Below are 18,067 nucleotides of genomic sequence, written 5' to 3' on the forward strand. Positions count from 1 at the left end.
CATACATTTATATATCGGTAACTAAAAATTTTCGACCCAAACCGATGAAAAAGCTTGCCCTATCTCTGAATACCCTTTTTGTAAAATTTCAAATATTTAGACCAGAAATTGTCTGAATAATTTGGAAGAGACCGCAGACGTCAATTTTTTTTTTAATTTTGACCCCTATTATGACCCCCTTAAAATTTATTATTTTGGGCTCAAATCAAGTTATTAAGTTAGATCCATGTCCAAGGAACCTCTATCTAAAATTTCAAGTGCGTAGACCCAAAATTGTCGGAGGAGTTTGGTAGAGTTCTCAAAGGTCAAATCGTTGAACTTTGACCCCTTAATCGCCAAATTTCTGGCCAAAAAAAACGATCACATCGAGTTTCTCAAATCTCAGTACCCTGTATATCAAATTTTGAGTCTGTAGACTAAAAATTGACAGAGTTATTGCGTAGGGAAATGTTCACAGACACACACAAAGGCACACAGACACGTTCACTTATATATATATATATATATACTAATTTTATAAAATCAACAGTAGGTTCTCTACAGTACAATTTAAACTACAACGTATTATGGACTAAGTCACTGCGAGGGGCCTGTGAAGCTTCCTTCCAGTGCACCACAATGGCTCCCCAACTAGAGCAAGCAATCAATCGATTTGATTAAAAAATGGGCGATTTCACTGATTTCGATGATAATAAAAACATACGAGTGTGAATAATTTGTTGATCATCATTCAATCCTGGGAAACGTCGGGTCTCCCTGCTAGTAAAGTACTAAATTGAACACTGTAGTCTGTTTCTAGTTTTACATCTCTTCTTGTCACATACATCATCTATCATCCCTCTAATAACCGCTTCCTCCCCCTCAGTTTTTCTACCATTCTTCACTGTATAAAATGTTGGGTTCTGTTTAGTAAAACTCATTTTACCAAATGAATATGGTTAAACAAATCGACCGAAATATCTCGATCCAGCTTTAATGGTGTGTTGGTGTTCTTATTTTAACTCACATGCGCAATTGTATATATGGTTCATTTCTCTGACAATTGCACATTATCTAAAGATATACTACAGATGCACTTTTGATGATGCAGTGCAACTGACTACTGTACACAAAGAAAGATTTAATTATTGCTTATTTAATTTAAAAGGAGTATACTGTACTAGTTCGGCCGACTAAGTTTTTTTTCTCCTTACAGCTATTTTTAACCATCATATGCGAAACTTATCCAATAGAATTTCACCTAAACTTGTCGAGCTTGCTTATTTTTCTAGCTTATAAATCTTAGTATATTTTCGTTCGTTGCACCTTGAACGCAAAGCAAAATGTCTCAACGTTAAATTAAGTCTATATTTTGACCCGAGGGGCACCCAGGTGAACAATCAGAGAGAGAAGTCATTGCACACAGACACGGTTTGCCACAATCAATGGAAGGCAACACTAGAGCTGAGAATATGCTTCAAGCGGCAGACAGTCGAGTCTTCTTTGTTCAACACATACAAGCAATCAGAGAAAACAAAGCAAAATGTACTGAACTGTTTTATCGCGGATTTTACAGTGTAGAATAAATGATTAAGAGAACAAGACTTTGGTATTTTCATATTCTTCAAGACTTTATACACTAGATGTTAAATTTTTTTTACCTTCTTTGAACAATATTTTTGGGGGATTCTGATTTTTTTTTTTTTTTTTGATATGAGGATTAATTATTTGGATTATTTGGTCTACTGTTCCCATTTTGAATGTTATTCGCACAACGTTTCAAACGATGTAACTTCCAATCTTCTTGGCTGATGAAACGATAGCATGTTACTCCCATGAATTCAATAACAGGTTCCCTTTGAAATTCTGTGCAGATTTCCTAGTTTGACAAAATAGACCTGAAGAAGGCCAGAGAATACATCGGCCAAAACGTTGTAGGAATAATACTCAAGATTAGAACAGTAGCCTGAATAATCCAAAACTAGAAGGATCTGTTTAAAGTCCACAGTGACACATTTCATATGTAATCTATATTGCTGCTGGCCATTCTGTGGACGTTCAGCATGAATGGAGACCCGCGATATTATTACAACCCTTTTGTTAACACTGTATTTGTCCAAGTAATCTGATTAATGTAGTGTTAGAGTATTGATTATTACGGTTTATCTCCAATATTCTTATAGGAGCCTGTGACATATTTCCATTGTATGAACCCCGGCATGAATGGAAACCCCACGATATCATTATTTCTTCTTTAGACAGAACAGATACTACGCTTGCATCCTTGCCAGAAAACCAAGAAGGTATATTTTAGTTTCACATACGGCTCAAAAGCAACATCTTTTTTTTATTAATTTTTTTTTTTTTTTTTGCATTGCATATTCGATGAACGAATGATGCTATTTATTAAAAAGGAGAATAGAAACATAACTAGGGCTAGGACAACAGCATATTATTTTCATTGTTTTGACTCTCGAGTGTGTATCCGTTGATATCTTATATGCTTTTATATAGAATGATGTGGTTCTCGGTTGATTAATAGTGTCCAACTGTGTCGGATATATACTCGAGAGTCAAAACAATGAAAAGAATATGCTGTTATTAGCGTCTCTATATACTAATTTAATGTGTATAGTATGACCTTCTATTCTCCTTTTTAATAAATAGGACCGTTTGATCGAATAATTTATAATCTGAAACCGTGGTACTACTGCATTAATATATAAATACTTTTGGGATAGTATTTTTATTTTATTTATCTCGAAGTGAGAGTTAGACACAAGATCGGTTTTTAATTCCCCAATGAAATGACGTTTTGGATTGAAACAAATTTAAAATTGTCTCAGTCTAGAAAGACTTCTCTTTCACAGATAAAAAAGAAAATAGCATCAGAACAAATACTACACTTTGCTCCTAGATGAAAGGCCAATGGTATTGTTATCTAAATGCATCAAACTATTGTGAGATTGCAAAGTTTCCTTTCTTCCCTCAACAGCAAAAAATTATTCAGTTTTAAAATCCTGAAACAAGCTTTATGAATTAAGTGCAGATTTTAATCAAGGAGCTAGTCTTTCTCTGCTCTATTGTGGATTGTGTTCGACTAAGCTTCAATTTATGGTTCATCCCTATGGAACATTTACAACAAGAATTTGTCTTTCAAATTATACACTAAAATCACAAATACAAATAATAGCCATGTGCAAAAGGAATATTAATATAAATTCCTGGGAAATTATTACATTCATAACTGAATGTTATATTAGCTATTCTAACTTTTAAGTTGTACACTTTCTTTCCAATAACTCACGTCTGTTGTAACATACACAGGGTTACTACTCTACAGACTACAATATGGTCGTATTCAAATCCATGTCATAAACTGTCCGCATAAGTAATCAAATTCTGTTCATTGCATTCATCATTTTTAATCCTCTCGTGATATTCTTCATTCTAAATGAGAATCCGTCCATCATATTAACCTTTATCCTCAAGTGGGTTTTGGCCTTGATAAATGATGACACATTGAGCAAAAGTTTTTAAAAAAATTAGAATACGGATGAATACAAAGTTGTTGTGATTTGTTGAATGACGTCAGATATTAAGTTAGAGGGATGGAGTGAGTCCCTATTTACTTGGCTCCCCACAAGGGCAGAATTAGATACAAGGTCAGTTTTTAACGTGTGAAAGGTTCAGCTTGCCCAAAAATGGCACTCTGGATTCGACAAAAATAAAAATTGTCTAGTAGGATTTCTTCTTCACAGTCTGGGTACAAAAAAGATAAAATCTAGTATTAGAACGCTGTGCTTTTTCAATCAGTCGGTAAGAAACACAAATAAGACAAATAATAGCCATGTGACAAAAGGAATATCAACACAAATTCCTAGGAAATTATTAAACCCATAATCGAATGTTATATTAGCTATTCTAACTTTTACTAATATTAAACATAAATTATTTTTTTATGCAGTTGATCATGTTTATATACATATACTAGACTACCCGTGACCCTTTGGGTCAGTATGTTATATTAGCTATGGAATTCATGTATGAGCGTGACACTTGTGACATAAAGAAAATAGTTTTGTTTTTTTTACATAACAGAAACATTTCTATGAAAGTATATTAAAATGAAAAATCACGGACGGCTCACTCAAACATGAAAAAAAAAACCCTCCCTATTCCTGTAAAGTTACCTATTTTTCCGAATAATAGCTCAAAAATCGAAAATTAAACATGATTTTCCTGTGAATCGAATGCCGACAAAAGTCATTTAGCAGCAAAAACGCACATGAACCTACCGATGAGAAATATAAGAATGAAAAACCCATATTGGAATCCTTCAACCAAGTTATAGAAACTTAAAATCGAAAAAAAAAATCATTAATAAAACCTGAAGCAAAAAAATAAAATCTAAATAAATAAAATAAAACTAATATCGAAACAGATTAGTAAATGTGTCAGCAAATTCACCATTCTCACACAACTATTTTGTATCTAGAAATGTAAACAGGAAGGAAGGAAGGAATGAAAATGGACAGATAGAGAGTAATAGTAGTAGTATTGACTTTACTACAATTGTTCTTATGTTTGTCAAGGGTTAAAGTTGTTTAGTTGTAAGAAAATAGCGACAGTATAGTTGTAATAAAGAATAGTTGCAAAACACCCCCACTCTTCCCATGTTAAATAATAATTTCAAAATAATAGCGTTAATATTTCAGTGCGCAGGTCAAAATCTGCAAGAGAAGCGATTTGTGTTTATTTATTTACGTTGTTATGTGTTAATGTTTATGTGCGCATGCGCAACCTGATGTCATAAACCAGAAAGTGGGTTACATCACTTGTTACAATGTCATTTGAGTTTTATAATTATATATAGATAGAAATAGTGTATATATAATGTAACACGTGTCACGACGTTACCCGGGAAATTATATTAACTCAAGCAAAATTCGGACATTAACACTGAAATATTGAATTACTTGCTACTTATTATTGTTGGGTGCAAATACAAACCCCATAAACTTATTGCAAAACGTTTTTTTCTTGAGGAAGATGCCTACTATCTGGGCCATTAAGAGTCCATTACACTGAATTAAAAGAAGAAAAATGAAAAAATAAAACATTTAAATTTATTTTGTCATGTTGTACGATGTGAACATAGACCAAACGCTGTAAAAAAGGGGGGTTTAATTGGCAAGCGTTTTTTTTTTTTTTTTTTTTTTTTCCCATAAGTGCGGTGTTTAGAAGGCAAGGATAGAAAAGCTAAAAAGGATAGAACAAAAAAAGGCAGAAAAGAAATCCGAATTAAAAACGAGAATATATATATAAGTGAACGTGTCTGTGTGTGTGTCTGTCATTTCCCTAAACAATAATTCTGTCAATTTTAAGTCTACAGACTCGAAATTTGATATACAGGGTACTGAGATTTAGGAAAGTCTACGTGATCAGTTTTCGGCCAGGAATTTGGCGATTAAGGGGTCAAAGTTCAACGATTTGACCTTTGAGAACTCTACCAAACTCCTCCGACAATTTTGGGTCTAAACGCTTGAAATTTTAGATATAGGTTCCTTGGACATGGATCTAACTTAATAACTTGATTTGAGCCCAAAACAATAAATTTTAAGGGGTCATAATAGGGGTCAAATTTTTAAAAAATTTGACCTCTGCGGTCTCTACTAAATTACTCAGACGATTTCAGGTCTAAACATTTGAAATTTTACATAAAGGGTATTCAGAGATAGTGCAAGCTTTTTAATCGGTTTGGGTCGAAATTTTTAGCTACCAATATATAAATACATGTATGTATGTTTGCATGTCTGCCTAAAACTTTCGACAGAAACGCCGGATTTTCACAAGATCAGTATCGTTTTGAAGCTCCACCCTTCAGACGACAAAAACCGAAAAATTGGCTGAAAACATTAATTTCTTTACTCTCAACTGGGCACTTTTCAACACGGAGGGGTCGCTTTTTCGCCGATATTGTCAAAAGTCATCCCCTCTTTTCGATTGTCTAGCCTACGTCACTTCCGTTTGGCGGTGGTTGTAACAGCAAAGACGTCAGGTTTTTTTCCCCCCTCCTTTCCTCCTTTGCGGTACGGGTTAGAGCCTGCCTTCCTAGTACCACTTTTTTTTTTTTTTTTTTTTTGCTCTACACACACTTGCAAACACTCGGGCAACGCCGGGCAACCATGCTAGTGATTCTATAAAAATACCGTTAAGAAAACGCTAAATACCCATTGATAGCAATGACAATGTTTTCACAATCTAAACATGCTCTAGTCCTAAATCACTACTACCATGACAATGCAGCTTAAGAGATACAGAGAACATTTTTAGCTGATACAATTTTGTCTCACAATCTTGTTGGCATCAATATATTCTGGATGACATCCTCGACGTGTTAAAATTTAATACATTGTTTTATTGTCTAATTTCTTTCCCTCAAACCACGAAATTTTGCACTGAAAAATAGAACAAAAAATAGATTACTTAAAAAGAAAAGATATCAGCTCACGTCAGAACTATTGCAATGACGTCATCAATTCCAAGTCATGCAAAAATGTGTTTCACCTAAAGTTTTTATCTGGCTTTATGAATTATTACATTGAGTGATTTTTTCATAAAATTTACTCAAAATTCTAATACAGTGTAACCCTGATATAAGAGACTGCGCAACCTGTCCCTAGAACTCTCTTATATTCTGGTTACACTGTAAGCAGGCTCTAATTCGAACCAGATAAAATATCTCTTATATACGTGTTCATAATATTTAGGTCTCTTATATCCGTTTTACACTGTATATGTATTGTTTAGAAAAAGGCATAATTTTCAGTCTTTAAAAAAAGTTAGAGCTAGAAAATAAAAGTTATGCTGCACTGTTACACTGATGCATCTTGGCAAAGTCAGTAATTTAAAGTTAAAAACCCTTTATTCAATTCAGTCTGCCAAAAAGAATTCTTACATAATTTATAGTGTTGCCCGTATTAAGGATTGAAACTTCAACCTTTAGAAGACTGCTAAACCGTTATCAGAAAACAATGCAGGTTCCTCTGAGTTTTTTTTTTTTTTTTTTACATGGAAGTTGTCACTTATCAAACCCCGGAAGCCACTTGAGGATAAGGGTTATTTGCGTGTACAGTAATCAACGGGGCAATAGTTACATATAAAGTTTCAAGAGTTTGACAAGATGTATCTGAAGAAGGCCGGAGTTCATATCAACCATATTGTAAGAATAACATCCAAAATGAGAACAATGATAATCCAAATAGAATTGGTGTTATCAAGTTTTAGACAATTGTCTTTTATAAATTGACTTCCAACCTGACCTACCTCTGACTAGGTATTTATGCTAAATACTTGTACCTCCCAAGATCATTGTTATCACTTTCTCTCTAGCCACAAATACACACCAACATCATCATTGCTGTTTTGAAAATAAAAGACGAAACATCATACTTAAGCAGAATATGGACCAGATTAAAATTATTCTATTTCAGGGTGGAACGGTAAAATTGTCGCCCTAGAAAAGACGACATGATTCTATTTCCGTTCGATGAAAACAGATTTTTTTTCCCCTTGCAAACCATCTACTACTTAGCCAGTTGTATACAAATCCAAAGAGCGATAGGAGACCTCTATCACGTCTGAAAGTGACACAATGTTCAACGAGCAAGATCAGAGATGTACAGCTGTACAACTCATGCTCTCTATCGATTCCAAGTTATGAAAACAGGACCATAGCCAGCACCATCAAAATGCAAATCCAAACAGTTTAACGCTTGAGGGCACAGCTCAACAAAGTTTCCGACCACAATTATGGTCTTTGGTGTGGTTTTTAGTGAGGGCAGTATCGTGTTACCTCACATCTTCTAAATCGAAACACCAAAGTGTACCTGGATTTGCCGAAGAGTGTGGTGATCTCTTAGTGCAATCATCAGGTGGCCACTGGCAGACCGTGAGTGTGGCAGAAGTTACTTGCAGAAAAGGCATGCTCCCAGTTCCGGACCCATATCAAAGCAGTGATTGAAGCGACTATGCTGAATAGATGTCAGCTCTACTGCATAATCAAGTTACCTGTATTGATTTTTCAATAAAAATATTATATTAGAAAAATATCTGTCTCGGGATGAGTACAATTAATTCCCTGAATTATGCACCTTTACTAAGACTAAAATCAAGATATAATGATTAGAGCTAAGACAACAGAATATTCTGTATATTGTTTTGATTCGAGTATGTATCCGATAAGGTTAGACACAGTTAATCAACCGAGAACCACATCACTCTATATAAAAGCATGTAACATACCTAAGAGTCAAAAGAAAGTGGAAAGAATGTTTAGTTGTCCTAGCCTTAATAATGATACTAACCCTTATGTCTACATTCTTATTCTAATTTTGGTCAAAATTCATTAAATGATTTGGATTCTAGTAAAATGTTTAAAATGTAAGACTTACGCTTAAGGAATTTTAAGAAGAAATTGAAATTCAATGAATCTCGCTTAATTGGCATCTAATGACTATGGATGAAATTTAATGCAAATCTAATATATTTTAAATTTTAAATATGAGGTTTGCCCATATTATCCTTCATCGAACCCTCTAATATGTTTAAAAGAATCTCAAATTTATTAAGACTCTGGGGGACCATGTGCATTTTCACAAAAATCAAAGATATCTGAATTTTCACAAAGGACTTCCATACCCCCTTTTTTTTTTATTCCTTTTTACAAAAAAACTAAACATAACCCACACTTTTCCCTTTACACCTGACAGCTGTGTTTCAAAATTCCTAATGATCAGGTAATTACCTGGCCATTTGCAGGGGAAAGATATAAACATAAACTAAAGAGAGTCTGCCATGGGCGACCAAATATAGGTCTCCTTTGTTTGGATTTGAACCGACGGTATCAATGGCGTGCTGATGTATGAAAATATATCCACACACACACACAACCATTAATAATATCCAGATTAGCACTTCACACATTATTTATATCTTCTTCCTTATTACCAATAATATTTTTTAGTCTCAAACTAAAGTGTGAAGTGCATTGAATTCTTCGATAACTATTGATTGTTGTTTGTTCTCACGCAGATCAATACACTCATCAAGATCAGAGGATAGAATCTCGGCACATTTCCAAGCACAATTGCAAAGTTTGCTTTGAACAGTCCAAGAAGGTAAACCCAGATATTAAGAGGAAATGTGTGAAACAAGTCTTTACCCTATATTTTTTTTCTAACCTGAGAAATTATTTTAGTAATAAACTCTTTGTAGTTGATGCCTTTATATTTTTTTGATTACTACAACAAACAGTAAATCTATGATTTGATTGGCTAACTTGGCATCTTTTGGTTCAGGCCAGAGTTCAATTGGTCTGTCCTTTGTAGGGTGAAATGTCTGAGTGTAGCCGAATTAGGACAGAGAAATGAACAAGACAGAATTATTTTTTTTTTGTTGTTGCTGGAAAAAATCCATAGTTCTTTCTATAGTTTTAAACTTTTTCCTTAGATTCTAATCCTTGTTAATGATTTCCAGAAAAAAATAAATTCTATTAGCATTTACTTTTATTCTTTCTTAAATACGAATTACTGAAAAAAATAAATAAATAAAAGTAGCAGTATCAGAAGCTTATTGAAATCTGAGGGAGACAAATCTGTTGTTAAATCAATGTCTGAGAAAAAGAATAAGACTGTTTGAAACGGAAGTTGGATGCACAAGTTTTTGGCATCAGGTAGTTGTAAAATACATGATAATATGTTGCTGTTACTTTGGGATGCTAAAGAGTGTTAGGTCATACAGCATCAAACTCATTCACACAGATGACCCAATCAAATACCGTTACTAGGTGGCAAGCCAAAAAATGAAGCTACATTTTGATGAAAATTAAATAATGATTGAAAAAGTGACTAAGTTTCAAGTGGGCATTCTTGGTAGGAACTCAACTCCATTGCGCCATGGGCCTTGAAGGACTAGGCTTCCATTGTCGGATTTGTATTGTAAATTTTCTTTTATTTTTGGAATCTTTGGAGATGAGGCTTAATAATGTGTGTATTCATTTTTTTGTGGACTTTTGTCCTCATCTTCATAGTTGTTGTTTTACCACGTTTCGACCAACTCATCCGCTGGCTTTCTTCAAGTGATCAACTGCAGTGGGATAGGAATGCTAAGTCTTGTAACTATCTCCAGTAATTACCGCCTTCCATAGACGAAATCCTGTCACATTTTTAATCAAATAATCCTCTGACCTGCTCAATGCCTCTATCCACTGTGCAATGGAGTCCATGCTGTAGTTGATAGAGATATTGAGTCTCTACGGTTCCAGGTGAGCATTGTCTGTAGGTTTCACTCCTATCCAAGCAAGATATAAAAGTCTGCAAAAGAATGAATACAAAAAGAATGCATCCTTCTGTTCCAGAAATCAAAAAATCTAATTCTAACCATGTGGGGAATTTAGAACTGCGCTCTGACTGTCTCTGTCTCTGTCTCTCTGTCTCTCTCTCTGTCTCTCTCTCTCTCTCTCTCTCTCTCTCTCTCTCTCTCTCTCTCTCTCTTCTGCCTTTTTCTTTCTTTCTCTGTCTATCTTTCTTCTGGTTTGGATGTCAAAGGCATTGGACACAGTCTGATCGGCTGCCACCTTAGTATGCCTTTCACAAGGTCTGGTAGGAGTTGTCTTCAGACTACCTCTTTGTGTCACAGACACAAGCGTGTAAAACATCTCAACAAAATAAGTTAAATTCACATCCATTGCTCGTGTATCTTTCTCTATCCAACTCTAGGAATACATGGGCATTTCTATTATATTAGGATTTGAATGTTGTAGGATTTGTAGGACGTTCTCATGTGTCTTCTTTCCTGTTGTAAACAACTTCACACAATTTTAAACGTCGCTAAGCCCATAACTTGAGTTGTTTAGACTTGATTTTCACAAATTATTCAATATTTATTGTTTTGGAGTAAAATATATCCTGACGTTTTATTATATAGTGGATTTCTTTTCGAATTAATTTCAGGCAGCTGGGTAAGTCTGACTTGCTATTTACTTTCTCGCTTCCCCTCACCACTTGAAATGTTTTTGTTAGAAAAGGACATGCGCTTTTTTTTACTAATCTTTGCAATACGTGATGTGTTAATATTTATTTGTAAATAAATACACATTAGTCTATTATCGAGTGGAGGATTTCAGATAATATAAACTAGAAGTGTTATAGTTTAACATATAAAGTAATCTTGTGAGATTATTTGACATGGGATTTAAGCTGCCATATAAAATTTGATTCTGATTAACCAATTTTCATTTTATATTATTGATATTGATACTACAATAACATACTTGACTATTATGTCGAAATAATATATCCTGACGTTTTATTATATAGTGGATTTCTTTTCGAATTCATTTCAGACAGCTGGGTAAGTCTGACTTGCTATTGCAAGTCATATATATATACACTTCTGACTTGCTATTGCAAGTATATATATATATATATATATATATATATATATATATATATATATATAGTCATCCACATACAGTACTGTTTCGCTGTTTCACAGCTCATCAGTGCGGCTAGACAGGCAACCACCTCAAGCCAGGATTGAAACCCGACTGTCTGTATGGCAGTTAAGGCTCCTAACCATTATGGTATTGGCGGCCGCTGAACGAGTAGTGAATTTAACGATGTTTTGACATCGTCCGAAATACCGCCGCTCGATTTGTTATATATATATATATATATATATATATATATATATACACAAGTCTGACTTGCTATTGCACTGATGTACCACTTCTATTCAAAAATACGTTACCCACACTAGACACATCAGATTCAGACTTTACTTATATTCGTCAACAACATCGGGTGTATATTTTGCTGTACCCATAAGAGGGAGATCAATCGCTGTTAATCTTAGCAAAATGAAGGAAATGTTTTTGTAAAAAAAAGAAATTAAATAAATGATTTTATTCATTCAATAAAAAATATATAACATTATTTGGTGCTCTAAAAAATTTTTTAAAATACTTCACTAAAATTTATTGGGAAAATAACTTGGTTATATTATATAAAAACATGTCTAAATATATGAAATTATAAATCAAAAAGAGGGATAAATCATATTTTTTATTAAATATAATGATTTATCTACCTTGCAACTAAAATGTTATTTTTCTAACAAAATTTACAAACTAAAAAAATTCACTGCATACCGGGTATAACTAGAGAAACACATCTAGTTTCTACTTATATAAAGTTAGATATGTGTATATTATTTACTTAGAAATAAATAATATACATATACACATATCTTTCCGATCATTATGAATTTTGAAACACTGCTGCTAGGCCTAAGGGTGAGTAATGAGGGCTATATTTAGTTAGAGTTAGTTTTATACAAAGACGTGTAAACCAGGATGGAAGGCCTTCATGAAAAATTCAGATAACTTGAAATTTCAAATTGTTTAAAGTAAAAGATTTTTGAAGGCATACTATGAAAATAATCTCCCATTTGAAAATACAAATATTTCAGATCTGCATTGAATTTGATCCAATCATTTGTGCTAACCAATAGTAAAAATAAACCATTTTTATCTGAAATTTTTTGCAGAAATAATTAAGGGTAGGGATGTTTTTCAATTTCAGTATTAGATTTTTATATATTTTCTAGAATCAGAATCATGTCATGGATTCTAATCAAAATTTGATAAGAATTATAGAGATAGGATTCAGTATCGTTATATCTGTGATTCTCATCTTGTTAAGGGAGCGTAAAAATGGTGCAAAACTGTTCTATTTGTGAAATCAATTTTACCTTTTCTAGTGCAAGTATTCTTCCCATCTACAATATAAATCTCACCTGTCTGTTTAAATGTATGTAGGTATATATGTATGCTTAAAACTTTCGACAGAGGCGACGGATTTTTATGAGATCGGTATCGTTTCAAAGCTTGACTTTTCTGACCGCAAATATCGAAAAATTAGCCAAAAACATTAATTCCTTCACCCTCAACTGGACACTTTCCTCGCTTTTGTCGCCCATATTTTCAAAAGTCATCCCATTTTTTCGATTGACTAGCCTAAATATAAGACTTTTGGCACCTATGTCACTTCCGGTTTGGCGATGGACGCAAAAACAAAGCCGTCAGGGTTTTTTTTCACGTTCTTTTCCTCCTTCGTGGTACAGGTTCGAGCCTACCTGTCTACTGCTTTTTTTTTTCTTTTTTTTTTTTGCTCAACCAACAACACCCTTACACACACCTCTAATTTCTTTTCTGCCTCCGCGTTACGGGTTCAAGCCTGCCTGCCGGCTACAACTTTTTTTTTGCTCAACACACACCTACAAACACACGGGCAACGCCGGGCACCCAGGCTAGTTTACTATAAAACGATAATTTTCTAATATGTCTTTTCATCTTGATTTTGAATTTATTGGAACAAAATGCAAAAAAAAAAAAAAAAAAGTAAAAAAAAGAGAACAACTCCAATCAATTTATCGAATTACCAAAACAAACTGTGGTTGTCGAGACAAACGCCCTCCCTAATGACCTTGGCCAATAATATTCACAGGAAAATAAAAAGAAAACAAGAACATGCAAGGTAAGAAAGTTCTGCTAAAAGAATGACTCACCTTCCCAAACATTTTTCAATTTCAGGAACCAAGACTTGGAGAGAGAGTTCTCTATCTTTCTGACCACGTGGATTCCCAAGATGGCTAAGAATTACAAGACTTTTGGCACCGTTCTCAAGCAAATAATTAAGGGTGGGGATGGTTGCCACAATCCTGTAAGAATAACATATTTTAAATTTTAGTGAAGATTTTTCTAAAAGAGATCGTGCACCTCGTCTAGTTTTAAATATTAAAAGAAATATATAAGTCAACATGGAAAAAATTGTATCTATTACAATAAATTTGTATTCCTGTTTGTTTGTTTACAATTTGGTTAATATATACAAAAGGTACCCTCTTTCACGGACTTTCATTTACCTTTATTTCAGCACGATTTCTATATATACTATGTATTCAAAAGAAGTCAACATTCAAGACGTTATCTCATTTGCATATCCAATTAAAGAAAATCTGTTTTAATAATTAGTTCTAATTTTTTTTATGAAAATTAGTAAAAGAATTGTGTTAAATATTCTCTTTAGAAATCTATATATCTATAAAAGTGAAAGTGTCTGTGTGTGTCTGTGTACATTTCCCTAGGCAATAACTCTGTCAATTTTTAGTCTACAGACTCGAAATTTGATATACAGGGTACTGAGATTTGGGAAAATCGATGTGATTGGTTTTCGGCCAGAAATTTGGCAATTAAGGGGTCAAAGTTCAACGAGTTTACCTTTGAGAACTCTACCAAACTCCTCGACAATTTTGGGTCTTAACACTTGAAATTTTAGATATAGGTTCATTGGACATGGATCTAACTTAACTTAATTTGAGCCCAAAACAATAAATTTTAAGGGGTCATAATAGGGGTCAAAGTTTAAAAAAAATTGACCACTTTTTTTTTTTTTTTGCTCAACATGCATCTCCAAATACCCGGGCAACACCGGAAACCCATGCTAGTACCTCTATACATCTAATTGACTTTTTCCTCCAAATATTTCTGAAAGAACTCTTCGCATGATATGTTTCCATATTTAGATTCTTATATTTTTTATATTTTATGACTAAAACTCATAAAATTTTTAGTTCCATCTCATGCAGTAACCAACCAATGCATTTCTATCTGATTATTTTGCTAACAGTTTTCCTCTGATGAGAAGAATTAGCATTTTTCGAAACTTCGTGGATTAAGGATTACACAACATACTAGTTTCTGAGTGTTCTGCCGAATAATAAAAACTAATTTTAAACTTCTATTTTACAGCTTTGTTTTTACTATTATATATATATATATATATATATATATATATATATATATATATATATATATATGCATACATACATACGTGTGTTTTTGTGTTATATGTGTTACATATATATGTATGTTTTTACTATTATATATATGTATGTTTTTACTATTATATATATGTGTGTGTGTGTGTGTGTGTTACAAAAGAATTACCAACAACAGTAGCAGTAAGATGTTTAAAAAGTAAAAAATACTACTGCTACTACTACTACTACTACTACTACTAATAATAATAATAATAAAAGTAGTAGCAGTAGTTTAAAAAAAAATAAGACCAAGTCGGATAACTCTAAATAGAAGTGCTGGAAAAGCTAAGAAAGAAATCGGGCAATGTGTAAAAATTGTAACGTGAATAGCCGTATACCTTCGTTTGTGATAAGTAATGTAAACAATTTAATTAAATTATGAATCTTAAAAAGTAAAATAAAAGCAGGACCAGTTTTAACTGGTTTTGTTTGGTTAAATGTATTCGAAATCTCTATTGCAATTTCTTTTTTTTTTTCCCCGTAGTTCGAAAATTCTGAAAAGTGACTGGTTTCTAATGTATGTAAAAATACTGATGGCTGTCTGTTCTGTTATTCCGTCAAACTAAGCATAAAAATGAGAGCAGTTCATTTGAATTTCTATGCTGACGTAATATATGCTGAATATCATTATGAGATGAAAAGATTTTAAACTGGAAGATGAAGAACAATCAATAGTATGAATTTTTTTATTACTTATATAGCAAGTATTTGTAAACGATGTTGTAATCTGCAGTGTAGCAATCCTGCGATAACGTGTTCCACAGATGGGAAGCGCTTGCAAAAAGTCTCTGTCCATGGAAAAATCTGCTTGATTCTAGCCACATGGGGAAAGAAAGGAAAGTCTTTTTCTGTTGTGGTAGAAAACATATTGTTGTGAATATCTTATAAAGCGGAACAAGAAATTAGAGCACAGTCGAGCCCCTTGAAGATCCATATTTAATTGCTTCCCGCAGGAACAATATGTGTCGCAATGTCTGTAGGCGTGGGGGTCAGCTTTCACAAAGGACTACTCTGGAAACGTACATAAATAGCTATCTATGGATTTGTCAGCATTTCTTTAGTGGGAGCATCTCAGGTGACACACAATAAAACAATACCTTATCTTGAAGAAAGTAATACCTAGGAAGATGGCGAAATCTTCACTATTCTGACAAAGAAGAACACATCGTCATTGTGTCCGTAAAAAGGAAGATGTCTTAGAAAGTATCATTGTATTCACAGGTACAAGTTATATGTAAACATAACCGAAGCACTGCTACGTATCTACACGCATCTACGTGTGAGCTCTTTTCTAATATGTTACACAATGAAATCGATATAAATATTTTAGCATAGCTCAGTGAGTACAATACTTAGCTGACAACATCAAGGTTGCTACTAAAGTAAACTCTCCTTGATATGATGTCGTTTATAATACTACTCCACACTCTAACCAGGGAAACTTCGGATAACTTAAGGTTTGTGTATATGTGTGATGCTTGCGTTTGTGCTTTTCCTTATACAATATTAGAGAATCTACATAAAATCTAAAAGGGTATCCTTATGTAAATTTTATTGCTAAAGAAAATGGAAATGTTTTCAAATCTTTAAGTGCACTCCTAAGGGAGCTATGAGGAGCGAACGTCCATTAAGACTTCAAATATTTCCTATTTTGATGAAATTTATATTATGTGCATAAAATTCTTCAGGGCAGACAATGTTACCCACTATGTATCAAATCTCTATATGCCCTGATCTCTAAGTTATCCACGGGGACAGAACCACCTCAAAACTTCAGATACATATATCTGATTTTTTGTATTACCGTTCTTTTTAAGTAGATTTTTTTTCTTATAATTCAATTTTCACCCCAAACAAAGCATAGTGCCACTTTGAGGTATGGGTTACTATCGGGGACATAAGCTGCAGGGATATTATGAAGGAAGCTGAGCAACAAGATGTCTGTTCACATTACACTTGAACTTCTGCATGTCAGTACATTTGGGAAAGCAGAATCCCGGAAGGGAGTTCCAAAGTCTAGCAGTTCTGAGGAAGAATCTATTAGAGTAAAAGGCTTTCTTACATCTAGGGATCTCTACTGTGAAGGGGTGGGATTTAGCTGCTTGTCGAGTTTGTCGGGGGGTAATTACGTCGAGGGGGTACAAGTACTTGTAATTCGTCAGAGAATTCACAATTAAAATACTTGTACATTGTCGAGCCTTTTCTAGTTCCTGATGGCGTTAAAATGTCTTGACTGGAAACACTGAATGTTCAGTTTCGATTCTACTCAATCCTCGGTTTTTGTTAAAATAGAACTAGCAGGTCGCCCAGTGTTGCTCGGTCGTAAAATACGCTTAAATATAATATTTTAATTTATACAGATTTCATATTTATCATTGTGAAGCCAATACTCATTTGGTTATTATATTATACCCAATATATGGTAATGATTTCAAAAGTAAAGCAAAAATATGACTTGAGTGCTAGAATCGAAATCAAAACATATTCATCAGCGTTATTTGTTACCGTCTGAGCTAAATCCTTATGCATATCAAAACTTAAAATAATTACATGCGAGCCAAAACAATTTTGTTCATTTTCATCTTTGATTTTGATGTCTCATCTGCTATCCTTTTCAGTTTACCACTCAATTGTCACTCACATAAATGCAGTTCAGCTCGGCTCTATGTACTGCTCACAACTTTATAATCTAAATTAAAATTTTGACTCATATCCAGGTAACCTACATCTAAAATTTCAAGTCTTTAGACCCAAAATCGGTGGGGGAGTTTGGTAGAGTCTGCAATGGTCAAGTCTTTCAACCTTGATCTTTTGGCAGCAAAATTCTCGCCCAAAAATTGATTAAAAAGTTTGCTGTATGTCTGAATACCCTTTATGTAAAATTTCAAATGTTTAGACCGAAAATTGGCTTAATAGTTTGCTAGAGACCGCAAAAGTCAAATCTTTTGAACTTTGACTCCTTGGCAGCCAAATTTTCCGCCAAAAGCCGATTAAAAAGCTTGCCTTGCGTCTGAATACACTTTGTGTAAAATTTTAAATGTTTAGACCAAAGATTGGCTGAGTAATTTGATAGAGACGGCTGGGGTCAAAATTTTTTAAATTTGGACCCCTTAACATTTGTTTTGGGCTCAAATCAAATTAA

The 18,067-nt window shown here is 33.6% G+C and overlaps 1 protein-coding gene across 1 annotated transcript in view; it reads right to left on the minus strand.

The window, feature by feature from the left end:
* Positions 1 to 18,067, minus strand: part of LOC145257765 (phosphoglycerate kinase 2-like) — a 600,882-nt gene that overhangs the window by 265,382 nt on the left and 317,433 nt on the right. Inside the window, exon 3 of the mRNA XM_080115684.1 lies at positions 13,612 to 13,764. Within this exon, the coding sequence (XP_079971810.1) occupies positions 13,612 to 13,764 (153 nt within the window). The remainder of the gene's footprint in view (positions 1 to 13,611; positions 13,765 to 18,067) is intronic.

This window comes from Euprymna scolopes, chromosome 3 (assembly GCF_053919585.1).
Source record: "Euprymna scolopes isolate OS-2025 chromosome 3, ASM5391958v1, whole genome shotgun sequence".
NCBI lineage: Eukaryota > Metazoa > Mollusca > Cephalopoda > Sepiida > Sepiolidae > Euprymna > Euprymna scolopes.